Source organism: Neophocaena asiaeorientalis, unplaced genomic scaffold, assembly GCF_003031525.2.
Source record: "Neophocaena asiaeorientalis asiaeorientalis breed wild unplaced genomic scaffold, Neophocaena_asiaeorientalis_V1.1 scaffold629, whole genome shotgun sequence".
Lineage (NCBI taxonomy): Eukaryota > Metazoa > Chordata > Mammalia > Artiodactyla > Phocoenidae > Neophocaena > Neophocaena asiaeorientalis.
In genome coordinates, this window is record NW_020175468.1 from 7,865,133 (window position 1) to 7,881,681 (window position 16,549).

At 51.7% G+C, this 16,549-nt stretch overlaps 1 protein-coding gene across 1 annotated transcript; it reads right to left on the reverse strand.

The window, feature by feature from the left end:
* Nucleotides 1–4,319: 4,319 nt before the first annotated feature.
* Nucleotides 4,320–13,061, reverse strand: DLL3 (delta like canonical Notch ligand 3). Its single transcript, XM_024768613.1, has 9 exons — nt 12,922–13,061; nt 12,513–12,794; nt 11,600–11,657; nt 10,427–10,669; nt 9,282–9,499; nt 7,985–8,207; nt 6,111–6,690; nt 5,773–5,857; nt 4,320–5,433 (listed from the first exon to the last, which is right to left on the reverse strand). Exons 1-9 carry the CDS (start codon nt 12,988–12,990, stop codon nt 5,428–5,430), a joined length of 1,764 nt encoding a protein of 587 aa, XP_024624381.1. The 5' UTR covers nt 12,991–13,061; the 3' UTR covers nt 4,320–5,427.
* Between the last annotated feature and the right edge of the window lie 3,488 nt (nt 13,062–16,549).

The following is a 16,549-nucleotide window of genomic DNA, read 5'->3' on the forward strand; positions in this document are numbered from 1 at the left end:
TTTCTTTTTGGCCGTGGCCCTTGGCTTGCCAGGGACTGAACCGGGGCTATGGAAGTGAAAGCGCCGAGTGCTAACCATTGCACCGCCAGGGAACTCCCTGAAACGCCTCGGTTTCTAATCTGTTAAATCGTTAGCATCAAGCAGAAAGGTGTCCCCTACTTCAGATGCATGGGCAGAGGAGCAACTCATCAAGAAGAACCACGGTAACACTGTAACACGAAAGAAAATGACAATTCTCCAGAAACCAAACTTCAAGTCGCAGACTACTGAGATCTCACTGATGGAGAATTTAAAATAGCTCTATGAAGAAACTCAAGGAGCTACAAGAAAACTCAGAAAGGTAGTTCAGTAAGCCCAGGAATAAAATTAATGTACAGAAGAAATACTTTACCAAAGAGATTGAAACTCTAAAGAAGAATCAAACAGAAATTCTGGAGCAGAAGAGCAAAATAAACGAGATGAAGAATGCATTAGAAAGCATTGGAAATAGAGCACACTATATGGAAAAGAGAATTAGCAAGCTTGAAGATAGAACCCTGTGATACAAGTAGAAGAGGAAAGAGAAATAAGATTTTTTAAATGAGGAAACCCAGCAAGGCTCACATTCAGATTTGATGGAGAAATCAAAAGCTTTACAGACAGGCAAAAGCTAAAAGAATTCAGCACCATCAAACCAGCTTCACAACAAATGTTAAAGGAACTTCTCTAAGCGGAAAAAAAAAAACAAGGCCACAACTAGAAAAAAGAATACTACGGAAAGAAAAGGCTCACTGGCGAAGTCAAACATACAGCAAAGGTGGGAAATCATCCACACACAAAGCTAGTAGGGAGGTTAAAAGACAAAAGTAGTAAAATCTGTATCCACAATCTGTATCCACAATAAGCAGTTAAGGAATACACAAAACAATTAGATGTAAAATATGATGTCAAAAACCAGTAATTGTGGGACTTCCCTGGTGGCACAGTGGTTGGGAATCCGCCTGCCGGTGCAGGGCACACGGGTTCCAGCCCTGGTCTGGGAGGGTCCCGCATGCCGCGGAGCAACTAAGCCCGTGCACCACAACTACTGAAGCCTGCGCGCCTAGAGCCCGTGCACCACAACGAAGAGTAGCCCCCGCTCGCCGCAGCTAGAGAAAGCCCGCGTGCAGCAGTGAAGACCCAGTGCAGCCAAAAATTAATTAATTACATATTTAAAAAAAAAAAAAACAACACAGTAGGGCTTCCCTGGTGACGCAGTGGTTGAGAGTCCGCCTGCCGATGCAGGGGACACGGGTTCGTGCCCCAGTCCGGGAAGATCCCACATGCCGCGGAGCAGCTGGGCCCGTGGGCCATGGCCGCTGAGCCTGCGTGTCCGGAGCCTGTGCTCCGCAACGGGAGAGGTCACAACAGTGAGAGGCCCGTGTACCGCAAAAAAAAAAAAAAGAAAAGAAAAGAAAAAGGAATCCAAACCTAACACTAGAGATAGTCATCAAATCACAAAAGAAGAGAACAAAAGAAAGGGGGAAAAAAAGACCTACTAAAACAAATCCAAAGCAATTAACAAAATGGCAATAAGAACATACATATCAGGAATTCCCTGGCAGTCCAGTGGTTAGGACTCCACGCTCTCACTTCCAAGGGCCCAGGTTCGATCCCTGGTCGGGGAACTAAAAATCCCATAAGCCTCATGGTGCAGAAAAAAAAATACATATCAATAATTACCTTAAGGGCTTCCCTGGTGGCACAGTGGTTGAGAGTCCGCCTGCCGATGCAGGGGACACGGGTTCGTGCCCCGGCCCAGGAAGATCCCACATGCCGCGGAGCGGCTGCGCCCGTGAGCCATGGCCGCTGAGCCTGCGCGTCCGGAGCCGGTGCTCCGCAACGGGAGAGGCCACAACAGTGAGAGGCCCGCGTACGGCAAAAAAATAAAAATAAAAATAATTAATTACCTTAAATATAAAGGGACTAAATGCTCCAAGATTTGCAAAAAATGTAAAACAATGTCACTTTTCTCACTGAATTATTTTTTTGGGGAAATGATTATCTTTTCATAAAAAATATTATTTATGTTAACATGTAATGGGCTTATTGTTTTAAATTGGTTTTAGGATTTCTCAGTTTTAATTCCTAAGATATGAATAACAGTAGATGAATACACATAAACAAAAGCTGTTTGGGACGATCAATAACTTTTACAAGTGTAGGTGGGCCTGAGACCAAACAATTTGAGAATTGCTGCTCTGAGCTTGGCAATCCATTCCTATTTGCTAGGGACTGATTGGCCTTAGATGGACATTTGACCCCAGTATGGCCAATCAGATTTAAGAGCATATCTGCTAAACCTCTGGAAAGGACTTTTCTCCTTGAAAAGGCAGATTTTATTTTATAATCAATTAATAAACATATTTTTTAACTTCTCAATTTATTTATTTATTTTTGGCTGTGTTGGGTCTTCATTGCTGCGCGCGGGCTTTCTCTAGTTGCAGTGTGTGGCTCAGTAGTTGTGGCACACAGGCTTAGTTGCCCTAAGGCATGTGGGATCTTCTCGGACCAGGGATCAAACCCATGTCCCCTGCACTGACAAGTGGATTCTTAACTGCTGGACCACCAGGGAAGTCCAGTCCAATACTATTAGGTCAGGTACAGACCTTATTCAGATTCATGGAAGGGTTTCAAACCGAAGTCCACTGTGCTTCCCAACCCCTGAGAGCCCATCCTGTGCTAAACCTTGGGCCTGGGTCCCCGAAACCAGGAAGATCAAGAAAGACACTGAATTTTCTGTGCGATGCTAGGCAAGCGTCTACCCCTCTCTGGGCTTCACTTTGCCCCTCTGTGAAATGAACTTCAAATGGGCTTTCCTCTTATAGCATAATATTGAGAAGTAATATTTACTGAGCATCTATTGCATGCCAGCCTCTGTTGTAAAATGCTTTGTACTTGTTAACTCATTTAATACAAACTTGTGAAGCAGATTCTACTACGCTTCATTTTACAGATAAGGAAATTAAGGCACCGAGAGGTAAAGTGACTTGTCTGAATACATGGCAGAACCAAGGTCTGAACCAAAGCAGTCTGATTTCTGTGCATTTGTAGGCTTTTTGGTTTTTTGTCTTGGTTTGTGCTTTTTTGGAGTGATCATTTAGGTTGCTTTATTTGCTGCTGCCATTGTGCTAAATGCAATAAGTGTATGCCTGATTTAAAGATTTAAAGCTCTGTCAAAAGAGAAAAAAAATGACAAGTTTCTCCTTGGTGTGCAATGCCTTCCACCTTACTCCTCTGGGGCCCTGCTTCCTTTCACCTTTAAAGTGAAGGATTTGGACCAGAATAACTTTCTCTTCCCTGCAAGCTCTGATCATCTCAGATAGTCTTCCTTGCCCCAGAGGCTACGACCTTAGGCTGAGCCTGCAGCAGCCTATGAGGCAAAGTGATAGAACAGAGCCTGCACTTTAAAGGGCCTCCAGACTTGGGTGTGGGACTCTTCCCTTGTGGTGGTGAATCAGAGGACTCTGGTCATCATTCTTTGATAATCCAGCCAGTACTGCTCCTGTGATGACTCACCGACATGTACAGTGATGGTGCCAAGACTCTGAGATAGGTGAGGCATCCCTGACACCAGAAGTACATCAAAGGGGGGAATCCATGGGATTCAGCTGCTGCCTTCAGCTTGCATGCAGTCACTGATCAAAAATACACGATGAAGGGACTTCCCTGGTGGCGCAGTGGTTAAGAATCCACCTGCCAATGCAGGGAACACGAGTTCGATCCCTGGTCCGGGAAGATCCCACATGCCACAGAGCGACTAAGCCCGTGTGCCACAACTACTGAGCCCACATGCCGCAACTACTGAGCCCACATGCTGCAACTACTGAAGCCTGCGCACCTACAGCCCTGCTCTGCAACGAGAGAAGCCACCGCAATGAGAAGCCCGTGCACCGCAATGAAGAGTAGCCCATGCTCACCACAACTAGAGAAAGCCCACACGCAGCAACGAGGACCCAACGCAGCTAAAAATAAATTTTTAAAAAAATACATGATGAGTGTAACACAGTTTCCCATCTTTGCTTTTAAATTGAGTTCTGCTCTCTCGGCAGGTGGTATACTTTGTTCAAGGCAGCAAAGACTCGGCCTCTGAATATCGCGTTGTCTTTGAAGGAACAATGGGCTGGTGCTGATGTCTGCCTTTAATCTCAATTTAAATATCATTTGATAGTATGCTTTTGTTTCAATGTCCATATTCCTTAATGGTACAGTTAAATCTCATGACACAGAAATTCAATATAGTGAAACTTGAAAGGAGAATTTGTATGTATAAGTATTTATTCAATATATGGTATCGTTGACTGAATTAAAAGAACATGTGGATCCCTTGGCTGATGTTCTAATAAAAGGACTCCTTCATTTGTTCATTTGTTGCTATATTCCATTTGTTACTTTTCTCTGTTCTCTCATCTTCAGTTCCTATGATTTTGCTCATTTCCAAAAGTGCTTGGGCACTGTCCCAGCCTACTCCCCACTAGAAAATATGGGGAAGGAGGATTGGCAGAAATTGGCTGATGCAGGCTTTTTATATTTTCAGTGGTAGAAGCAGTATTAGATGTGTGATGAACTGTCTTAGGACAGTCCCCAAATTTAGGAAGGTCCCCCCTCTCTGCTAGATCTTACCTAGATTTGTTCCATCTCATCAGGAAGGAGCTGCAGCGGTTACTCCACTCTCTGAGCCTCCCATTCCCCTGTAAAATAGTTACTTTCTGCTCTCACTGACTGGTTCTGTCCGTTTGCCTGCCACGTACAGTACTTATATCTAGCAACAAATGCTGATTTTTGATACAGAAAGGGACACCCCTTTGCCCACATATTCCATGTGGTTTGGACAGGCTGACCTTAATCCCTGTCACGCACTAGACGGACGGCCAAGCCTGGCCAATCAAAATAAGCCATACTGCCTGGCCCCTAGTTTGAGCAAGGCCATGTGACAAGCCAGGGCCAATGAAAGCCTGTCTACATATGAAGTCGTCCTAGAGACAACTGGAGGAAAACACTGAGCCCCTGAATCCAGCCCTGCTAAAGCTACCACCTGCCACAGGATTTTCACTTTTATAAACTAATAAATTCTCTTGTTTATTTAAACTACTTTGAGTTGTTTCTGACCCCTGCAGTAGAGTCCTGACTATTATTCTTCTCGGGAGACAAAATCTCTCCCCTCAGCCCCAAAACCACATACAAAGCACTCAACTTGATGAGTCAAAGCTGATCAAACTAAGAGCCTTTATAGATGTCTCTGGAGAGATGGGGAGAGAAAAAGAGATAGGATATAAATAACCATTATGTACAACTTCCAATGGCAAAACCCCCCCTTCACCCCTTCCAGCTTGAACTCCAAAGTGTCTGAAGCAGAGAATACAAAAATATCCAGGTTCTGTCCCCAGGTGCTGATGGAGAAGGGGCAGCTCAGGCCTAGAAACAAAGTAGAAAACATTAGAAAGGTCTGACCCTCTACCTCCCCTCCCTCTCCCCAGTGAGTGGAAATCAGTGGAGAATCTCTGGCTGAGGCTCCCCACTGTGACCTCTTGAGGCCCAAAGGTCATCCAAAGAGAAGATGCCAAGTAGCTCAAAACGATAGCAAAAGGCATGCAAGATAGAACTAAATTAAGTCAAAACTGAAAAATGGGCAGAGGATCTTCCAGAGACACTACCCTCTTCATTTTACAGATAAAGGAGAGCTACAGGAAAAGCAGGAGCTGCCTCTGCCCATCATGCCCAACGTGCGCAGGGTGGGGAAAGGTGGGTAACTACCTCCCGAGCATAGATACAAGGAGCAGATATGACGTAAACCGAACGAGCGTCTCCATCTTCAGGGCGATTCCAATCTGAGGACGGGCTGCGGGAGGAAAAGAGTAAGATCCAGACACTTTAAATTCTCATATCTTGTTTTCCCACCCACCAAGGAAGGGAACCCAAAGTCAACCAGAGGAATTGTGAAACGACCCAACCAGAAAAAGGTTGGAGCTGGGATAAGAGAAAGGGACCAATCAAGGAAGGCCCATCAAGGAATCAGGCCAATTGCACTACGGAGATTGATGCAAGAAGCCGAGAGGGACAACAAGGCTTACGTCTGCGGCCAAGCCCCTCACCTCGGGCCATCCCCGGCACCTTCCCGCGTCCTCATGTTGTTGAGTGCATCAGGGAGCGCGTGGACCGATGGCTCCGGTGTCCCCGCCAGCAAGCGAGACCCAGTATCCCGGCCAGGGCCACGGCGTCGCACGTGGACCAGCAAGAGCGCAGAGCCGGCCAAGCCCGCGGCCACCAGCAGTCCCAAAGCCGGTGGCAAAAGGAAACGCTGCGGGTCCCCCGGCCTCAGACCCGGCGGGGCCACGGGCAACGCGCCTGCGCCGTCGGGGTGAACCGGGAACTCGCACCGCGCGCCCATGTAGCCGGGCGCGCAGGCGCAGACGAGACCGGAGAAATGCGCGTAGCAGCCCCCGCCGTGGGCGCAGGGGCGCGCGGCGCATGGGTCGGCGCGCTCGCGGCAGTCGCGGCCGCCGAAGCCCAGCGCGCAGGAGCAGCGGCGCGCGCCGCCGCCCTCCAGGCAGGTGCCGCCGTTGGCGCAGGCGCGGCTGGCGCAGTCATCCAGGTCGTGTTCGCAGCGTGGCCCCGCGAAGCCCGCGCGGCAGCGGCAGCGCAGGGCATGGCCCAGATCCAGGCAGAGCCCGCCTGTGGGGAAGAGGGCGTCAGGGGCGCGGCCCGATTGAGGGGAGTACCCCAGGCCCGCCGCTCGAAGCCCGCCCGCGATTTCTTCTCAGCTCGGTGATCCCCGCCCTCATTTTTTCTCTGGGCGCCCCTCTACCGTCTAACTCTAGGGCCAGCCTCTGGGAGTTTGCCTGTAAAACCGACCCGCCTCTTTTCCCCCTGGTGAAGTCTTGGATTAACTCGGCCTCACACCTCTTTGATTCTCTGGGTCTCTCTCTCTTTTTCTCTCGGCTTTAACCGTACTGAAATAGTTTCAACAGTTCTGGAACGACGGGTTTGAACCATCTGGCCTTTGCCCATGCCTTCTTCTCCCTTTTCCCTTCCTCCTTTTCTCTTATTCTTTTCACCTGTTCTCTTCTCGAGCTCATCCTCCAGGTCTGTGCTCAGGTGTCCCCTCCTCCAGAAAGCCATCCGATTCTTCCTCCATCCCAACCCTCCTCTGGCTCCATCTCAGGGTAACACCAGAATCCTCCCCATAACCCATGAAGCCCTACAGGATCTGTCCCAGTCACCTCCCTGACCTCATCTCTCACCAGCCTACCCTCACTTCCTCTGCTCCAACCACACTGGCTTCCCTGCGATGCTGAACACACCAGGCATATTCCTACCTCAGGGTCTTTGCACTTGTTCATCCCTCTGCCTGGAACATACTTTTCCCTCAGATCCCCACACGGCTGCCTCCCTACCTGCAGCATGGTCTTCCTTACCCACTCTAGCTAAAATGTCAACCTGCCACCCCATACACACTACTTCTCATCCCCCTTCTTTTTTTTTGTTTGTTTGTTTGTTTGTTTTATTTTTGGCGGCACCTCACGGCTTTTGGGATCTTAGCTCCCCGACCAGGGATTGAACCCATGCCCCCTGCAGTGGAACCACAGAGTCCTAACCACCAGGGGATTCCCTCTTCTTAGTTTTTATCACCACAAAACCTCCTATATTTACTTATTGATCTTTATTGTCTCTCTGCTCCATCAGCTCTGTGAGGGTGGGGATTTTCATCTCATTCCCTACTGTATCCCCGGAACAGGGCCTGGCACACAGTAGATGCTCAACAAATAGTTATGAGATAGGAATGTCACCTCGCCCATTTTACAGAAGAACAAACTGAGGCTGGGCAGAGGGGAGCCCAGCCGCAGACCGAGAGGAGGCAAAGTCAGGATCCCCACCCGGGACTGTGTGAGCCAAGCCCTGCTCTTGCCCATTGACCATGCAGGGACCCCCACTCCCCACCCTCACCGCTCTGTGCTCCCCACCTCACCATTCCGGCATGGCTGCAGGCTGCACCGGTCTACCCTCTTCTCACAATTGGAGCCTTGGAAACCGGGCGGGCAACGGCAGATGTAGGCAGAGTCAGGGTCCGCACCTCCCACACACAAGCCGCCGTTGAAGCAAGGTCCATCCGCACATGTCACCCCGCTCACCTCACACCGCAACCCGTAGAACCCACGGGGACAGGTGCATTCGAAGGACCCCGGGGTCTCCTGGGCACAGGCAAGAGGCACAGGCAAGGTCAGCATCTCCTTAGAAATCCCATCCCTCTCCTTAGTCTTTTTTTTTTTTTTTTGGCTGCTCGGTGCGGCATGAGGGATCTTAGTTCCCTGACCAGAGATTGAACCCATGCCTCCTGCGGTGAAAGCACGGAGTCTTAACCACTGGACCGCCAGGGAAGTCCCCCCTTCCTCAGTCTTGACCACTGGGGGGCTGCTCCTGGTCTAGTCCCACCTCCTAGGGTGTAGGGGCCTCACCGAGGAAGTCCCTGAGGCCGAGACAAACTCTCTGTTCCACATTTCTGGGTCTGCACAACCAACCCCACAGAGGGGAGGCTCTGGAGGCCCGGAGAGATCCCGTTCCCACCTCTACACCTTTGCTGCCAAATGCTGCCTGCCCTGTTTGCCCTCCCCGATGCTGTCCTCATGGCCCAGGCCTAATTCCAGGTCTTAGCTCTGAGCCCGCCTCCTCCATGGAGCCTTCCCTGGATCTCCCCTTCTCAGGCCCTCCCCCTAATTTGAACGCTGAGTGTTTCTCACTGTCCCGTGGTGGCAGTGTCCAGGTGGCCCACACCAGGCTCTGCTTCATCCCAGGCTCACTCCCACCACCACACCTTCGCTTCCCCCAGGCCACTTGTCCGGTCTAGCTTCTCCAGTCGCCTCCTGTCTGCCAAATGGGGCTTAAAGCCCCAGCCCGGGTCCATCTTCAGAAGCCTTCTCTGATGCCTGCCCTTCCCTAATCCTCAACCCACTCGGCCCCACCACCCCTACCTTGAGCTCTGACTTGTTCTCTACCCCATAGGCGGGGCAGTTTGTGGCCCGATAGGACCCCTCATCATTCCCACATCTACACCTTTAGGTGCCACCCACTGGGGCTGCTTTCCCCAACATGTCATCCTACTTCAAGGCCCCAGATGCAGGCTGGACACCTCCAGGAAGCCCTCCCTGATAGCTGTCCCAGCCGCCCCCCCCCCCGCCAAGGCTGTTGTCTCATGGAGCCCCAGACAGGGGACTCCCTGGGAAAAGTATTACCCAGGATCGGGGGGTGGGGGTGTGTGTGATACTGACACTACAGCTGCCTCCGTTGGCACACGGATTCCCATCACAGGGCCCAGGCCCGGGTACGAGGCATCCAGTGGTAGCAGAGGATGGGCCCCTGGGGCTGAGGCAGCTGCTGGTGGAGACAGGGATTGTGCAGAGGGGCCCAGTCCAGCCCTCCAGGCATCGACATTCATCGGGCTGCTCACAGAAGCCGTGCTCTGGGCTGCAGCCTGCTCGACATGCCGCTATGGGGGAAGGAGAGGCAGAGGGAAGAGGAATATTGATGAAGGGAGGATAGGAAATCAGAGAAATTTCTGAGCACTTTCCGTGCATCACTTGTTTCATCTTTGTGACTGTCAACCCAATGGGCTAGATGGTATTGTGACTCCCAGTTTACAGACAGGGAAACTGAGGCCCTGAGAGGCAGGGTGATTTACCCAGCTAGGAAGTGGCACAGCTAGGATCTGAATCCAGACCAATGAGTTCCAGAGTCTGTGCTCTTGGAAGGAGAATGGAGTGGGGGTTCCCAGGTCTGAGCTTGGAGAGAGGAGAATGAAGGAAGAGGATTGAGGAGGGACCCTTGGCCTTTCAGGGGAAATGGGAGGGCCTTGGATTAGGGGAGGTCTGGGAGGATCTGGATAAGCCTGGGGGTCCTAGGGGCTTCAGTGGGGCTCAGACATTGGGATATCTAGGGTGGGTTGGGGGACCCCAAGCTTTAGAACGCAGTGGGGTCTAGAGTGTAATCACAGGGAGGGAGGATGGGGGAACCCCTGAGGGGGATGGGAGGAGCTTCCAAACCTCCTGAGTGGGGGTAGGGAGGGCCCCAGAATTAGAAGAGCTTTGGGGTCCGAGCATCTGGAAAGGGGTGTGAGTATGGATTAGGGGAGGAACTGGGGGTACAAGGATGGGAAATGGGTGTGCGGTTCTTATTTGGGGAGACAAGTGTGCTGGGAAGAGGGAAGGGGGCTGGAGTGCCCAGGCAGGGCTGGAGAGAAGTCTAGGGTCCTTAGCTTCCCAGAAAGTGGTAGCTGGATCATGGGAACAGGCTGAAGACCATGAGTGAAGCTGGCGAGGGGTTCTCGGGTCCCCAGTTCCCTGAAGAGGGTAACTAGGTTGTGAAAGGAGCCGGAGGGGCCGTGACGGGATGGGGTGGGGTTGAACGCAGGACTCACGCGGTGCCTCGCATTTGTCCTCAATCTGCGGGCAGGGGCGCAGTTCCGGGCCACACCGCGAGGGGGCGCCGCGCGAGCGGCAGAGGCGCGCGCACGCGGCCCCAACGGCCGGCGGCTCGCAGCGCGCGCGGTAGGAGAAGCGTAGCTCCCAGGCGCCTGCGCGCTGCACGTCCCGGGCCCACGGGCCCCCGGCCGCCAGGCGACGCCGGCCCGCCACGCGCGCCAGCAGGCTCCAAGCGGGCCCTGAGGTGAGAAGGGAGATGTGCTAGGCTGCGGCCCGCCTCGGTCTCGGGATGGAGACGGAGCGCGCAGGCTCGCACTCTCCCTTCCCATCTTAAGAAGCCAAAACACCCCTTTTGAGTCCTGAGAATGGCAGTTACTTAGCAAGGCTGCAAACTCCCCTAATGCGCCCTGGGATCTTCGATGACGCGAACCCTATGACCATCGTGATGATAACAGTTCTCCCAGAGAAGCCGAAGTGCCCCTATATTTTGCCCCAGAATCTTTGTATATTAAAGTAGCTATGAGACCCCTAACACCCTGGGACATATGATATCCCTAATATGGCCAAGGGGCAATGACAGGTCTTTGAAGTGAGGTCAAAAACACCCCCCAAATTGTGCCTCAGGATTTTCCTATATCAAAATGGTGACAGAACCCCCCCTCTGGGCCTTATATAGCATCAAAGTCCCCCTCGAATTAAGGTTAAGATCATCCCATATCCCTCCCTGAAACCTCTCTGGTGAAACTGCAACGTCCCAAAGGGGTCCTGAGGCCCTCTGTATGGACAAGGTGACAGAGCTTTGCCTACAAGAACCAGAAAGTAACTCATATTGTACCCTGGGTTCTCAAAATCAGATGGTGACAGAGCAGGACTGTGAAACGCTGCTGCTTCGACTCCAAGATAATAAGAGAGCTTCTTCCCGCCTCTCCCTGCCCCCACCCCGCTTTGCCTGGTATCAGGACATTTCTGTGTCGACATGCCAAGAGCCCTGGGGCTGTCAACACCCAGCACCACACTCCGGGAGCTGTGATGACATCATGGGTCCAGCAATCCCATGAATGCCCCACCCTACAGACAGCCCCATGTCACCCTCCTGGACCTCACATCGGGCCCCAACTCCCTGGATCTCCCACACTCTACACTGAAGTCCCAGAATTGAAGATACTCACCTCCAATCTGTTCTCCTAACTCCTCTCTCCAGGTTTCAATGATGAGAGAGAAGGTGCCCTGGTTGGGTGGAGGAAGGTGGAGAGCAAAGAATGAAGACAGTGGTCAGGGCAGGTAGGTACTCAATGAAGCCCAGATTTTAAGAGGTAAAGAGTGATGACCATTCCAGGGACCAGACAGGCAAGGGACAACTCCCAGAGGCTGGCGCAGGCAAGGAATGACTGTTTTGGCTTTCTTTATTGAGCACTTACTATGTGGTAAGCACTATACTCAAGATACCTGGTTGAATCTCTCAAAAGGGACCACTGTAATGTACCATGATGATCCCATTTTACAGATGAGGATACTGAGGCTGGAAGAGGGCAAGTCACTTGCCCAAAAGCATAAGCATCTAGAATTCAAAAACAATTCTGTTCACCTTTATGCTTTTGGGGTTGTGGGATGGGAAGTAGGATTTTGGAGGTGAAAAAGTCCTGGATACAGGCCCCAACTGGAAAGTCTGAGAAGAGATAAGGTGAGAGGATATTGGGAGTCCCCAAGACAGAGTGTGAAAGTCTCCCTAGGTGCAAGGAAATTTGGGGACAAAGATGAGGATACCAGTGTTTAAGGATCCCCAAGGAACAGGGGTAGGGTCCTGTGAATTGAGGATTTCTAGAAGGTGAGTTTGGGGTTCTGGGAATTCAGGGTTCCAGGCATGCAAGGCTGTGATCTGGGATTCCCTAGAGGGAAATTCGGAATCAGAAAATTTGGGTTTATGGGTAGGGTTTATGGGTCTGAGAATGTGAGATTCCAGATGATGGAGTTACCGGGAATTTGGGGTCCCCAGGGGGCAGGGTCTTGGAAGTTGGAGGGCAGATGGCAGTCGAGGTTTGGGTAAGGCCCCCAGCACGAGCGTGCCCCGGGGCTGGGTCTCACCGGCCAGGCGTCCCGGAAGGGCACGCGCATGAGGCCGTCTGGCAGCTGCAAGTCAGGCGCTGGCGCTCCGGGCTGCGCAGTGTAGACCGGTCCGCGCGCACTCAGCGCCGCGCCCAGGGTGCACGGAGACTCGGCGGCCTCCTCGGAGATCCCTGGCTTCAGGCAGACCCTGAAGAAGAGGCGGCAGGTGTCCCCGGCCTTGCAGGGGGACCGCGGGGCGCCCGGGCCTGGTCCCGGCCCGAAAGAGTGGATCTGCAGCTCGAAGACGCCGGCCGGCCGTGTCTGGGGCGGAAAGGGGTACAGGGTGAGGGGACTGCGGGGACCCAGACGTCTCATCCGCCCCGCGCCCCCTCCCCAAGACCTCCGGGTCGCACACCCTCCCATCCACCCTTTCCACTCGGGCTCCGACCTGGGGAAGGAAAAAGAGCACCAGGATCACCGTCGGGGAGAGGAGGTGGGTCATCTGCGGGGAGACCATGGCCTTCCGGAGGTCTTGGGAGCTGCAGCTGCTGGCTCCGGAGCCTTATATCTGAGAGGACAGCTCCGCCCCTTCGGGCAGCCGCCGGCTCCAGGGGACCCTAGGGGAGGAGGTCGCAGGGGAAGGAGAGCGTGCTGGAGCAGCCGTGAGACTGTGTCGTGGCCACAGTCAATGCAGTGAGTGTACATCTTATATGCGGTTGTGGGTATGATTTGTGTGGCTGAGGATAGGGTGGGGGGGGGTTAAGCTTGTGTGTGAGGTTGGATATGATTTTAAAACTCTGTGTGTGGTGTGTGAGCCAGAGCTACTGGAGGGTGTACATGACTGTGATTGTGTGTCTAGGTCAGATTGTGTGGCTCCACATGTGCTTGAAATTGTATATTGTTAAGCCTCTTTGTGAGGTTGTAATTAATTCTAAGATTCTGTGTGTGTGTGTGTGTGTATACACGCACACACACACCTGCATGGGAGAATGGAGATGTACATGATTTCATGGTTGTGTGACTTTTGAGATTCTGTGGCTGTGTAGATGCTTCTCTGTTCAGGTGTACAAAAATGTGTTAGCTCCTGGACCACTGTGTGTAGTCATAGGAACCTGTGACTTTGTGGTCTGTGCAGGTGCCTCTAGGTGGCTGTGTGTGTTTGTGTGTGTGGTAAGGTCTGTGCAAGGTTGTGAATGGCTGAGGGTTTGTGTGTGAAGGAGGCTGGGTGTGGGAGGTCCATGAGTGTAGCCCTGTGTGGATACGATGAAGATCCAGTGTTCTTTGTGGACCCGTGTGTGTCTCTGTGTGTGTGTGTGCACGCGCGCGTGCTCGAGTGTGTTTCCCCTCCCCAAAACAAAGCCACCGTCCCCAAACCCACATCACGGATGCACCAGACGCTAGGGCGAGGAGCCCCCGCCTCAGAGGGGGCTCCCAGCTGTATGTAAATGCTGCCATCTGCTGGGCGGCCGCGCCCCTCCCCCTTTGGGCCGCAGCTGGGCTGCCCGTTTGGCCTCCGGAAGGTGTGAGCAGCAAATGGGCAGGAAATTCGGTCCTCACAGATCAGGGGCCCACTCCCTCACTCCAGGATGAATGGGGGGCGGGGGGGCACCCGGCGCCCTCCAGAAGCTCCTTAGTATTCCAGGACCACCGCAAGGAAAGCCAGTTAGAGCAGATGTTCCAGCCCTCCGGTCCTAATCATTTACTCTGCCAGGTGCTGAGCAAAGCCCTTTAGATGGAGTAAACTTTTTTTTTATCCAGAAGAAAAAAATGTAACACTTAGAAGCTAATAATTATAGGGGGAAATACAGGTTCAATTATATACATACATATTTTTCTTTTGGAGAAGGTGCTCAATAAAGCACAGCCCAGTAGAGCCAGGCATACAGTAAGTGCTCAGTCACTTTTAGTGAATGAAAGAACTCAATCTAAACAGTTTTCTCATAATCCTGAGGATGGGAGTCATGGAAGGGTTTTGAACAGGGGAGGGCCATGGTCAACTGTGCAGAACATCCCAGGTTCCTTTGCACAGGTTTTTCTTCTACTTGATATATTCTTTCCACTTCCTTCTTTTTAAATTGTTACCAGACTTCACCTCCTATAGGAGGCCTTCCCTAACACCCCCCAAGGGGGTCAGGCACCTCTTCTGAGTTCCCACAGCCCCTGGGGACTCCTCTATCCCAGCCCCAACCACTCTGGCCTATGAGGTCTTTCTAAGCACAAATCTGACCATGTCCCTCTCCTACATAGACTCTTCCATGGCTCCCCAGTGCCTCCCAGCTTCTGAAATTCTAAGGTTGACATTTAAGGCCCTCCCTCCACATCCCCCTACTCAAACAGGTTCTGTGGCCCCAAAGCACAGAGCCAGACCTTGTGGACCCCAGTTAATGGGAGGCAAATTAGGGCCTGTACTGGGGTAGGTAAAGGAGTGAGCCTCCCATTATAGGAACTATTCAAATGAGATCTGGACAGTTATTAGAAGCTGTGGGAGAAGGCAAATTCCTGCCGTGGATAATAACTGGGGAGGTAACAGTTTCCACGTCTGAGATATCTCAAAATTTTTAAAGATTGTAAAAATAGCCAGCCTTTATTGAGGGTTTCTGCCAGGCATGATAGTGTTTCATGTGAATTCTCTCAAGTCTGTATGTGTACTTTAAGGGATTTCCAAGCATCTTTTTGGCTATCTAGGACTTTTCCTTATGTGCCCACCTTAGAGCCCACAGAAGGCTATGCTGAGGTGACATCTGCAAAGACCTGAAGGAGGGGAGGGAGTGAGCTATATGGATCCTGGGGAAAAAACATTCCTAGCAGAGGGCATAGAAAGTGCAAAGGCCCTGGGGTGACCATGCCCGGCACAACCAGATATCCCCATGGTTTGTCTCATTTCATTCTGGTCTCTGCTCAAATACACCCTCCCAAGAGGCCTTCTCTGTCCCATTCAATCTAAAACAGCACTCCTGTTCCCAAACCACTCTATCTCCTTACCATGCTTTCCTGTATGCATTTATTTTACCCCAAGAAATATCTGACCACTTTCTGTCTCCTCCATGAAAACATCAGCTCCTTTTTTTCTAGAGCTTTTTCTCTAGTTTGTTCACCAGTACCCTTGTGCCTAAAATGAGGCCTGGCAGTCAGTACTTAGGAAATATTTGTTGAGTAAGCAAATGAGAGGTACTATTATTAACCTCTTATGAATGAGTAAACTGAGATGCTTGAGACCTTGCCCAGGGTCACAGGGCTTGCAAGTGGCGTGCAACCTGGGAATTCAGCCCCTGCTGGGATATGCCTCAACACTGGCCCAATCCTGCCCACTGGATGACGCCCTAATGCAGCCCTAGCACCGAGCATTTGATATAAACATCCTACGCCATGTCACGTAAGCAGCGTCTCAGAGGCCACCTGGCACAAGTCAAACCTTCTCCTCCCATCCAGCTTTAAGCAGGTGTGACCTGACAGACAGCACCATCCCTGAACCAGCATCAATGTCGGGGAGAGGCCTTGGAGGAGCCCACTGGACACTGAAACATGTGCCACCCAGAGTGCTAACCTTAACCCCCAGGGCCACGGGCCAATGGACAAGCGTACTTCCTCCTTTCATGCCCCGTGGATGGACAGATCTGAGTCACATTTCAAAAGCTTCTCAGAAGGTCCCATGGGTCACCCCCGGTGGTCGGCGAGCACTCACTTGCAGTGGCTCCCTCCGTCCACAAACCCTCTCCCCAGGATCATGTTCCCCAGATACCTTGCTTTCAGTTAGGAGTTTCCAACACTCAAAGCCACCTGCAAAGGAAACACAGGCCCTCCCTCAATCCTGCAGATGCTCTCAAGCTAGGGAATCCTGAGGATATCGAGGAAACTCTCTCCTGGATTACAAATGGTACACCTCAGGGTGGGGGTGGAGGGCTGCAAATGTTACTTATTTGTAGACATCTGTGAGCCTTGCTTAAAAATCCAGAGTTCAAGTTCAATCTGGCCCACACAGTTTCAAATACATTTTAATTCTTTTCACAAATACCAGGGAAGGGTTTTTTAAAGTATCTAACTGGTACAAGAACTAAATGCTGGCTAGAGCAGGAGAG

What these genes read in the sequence shown, in the direction of transcription:
- DLL3 (XM_024768613.1), bottom strand. Translation starts at nt 12,990, where the DNA reads ATGGTCTCCCCGCAGATGACCCACCTCCTCTCCCCGACGGTGATCCTG. An exon ending in CCTTCCGGGACGCCTGGCCG is followed by an intron (nt 11,658 to 12,512) that starts GTGAGACCCAGC and finishes CCACCCAACCAG; the next exon opens with GGCACCTTCTCTCTCATCAT. An exon ending in CCAACGGAGGCAGCTGTAGT is followed by an intron (nt 8,208 to 9,281) that starts GTCAGTATCACA and finishes GCCTGTGCCCAG; the next exon opens with GAGACCCCGGGGTCCTTCGA.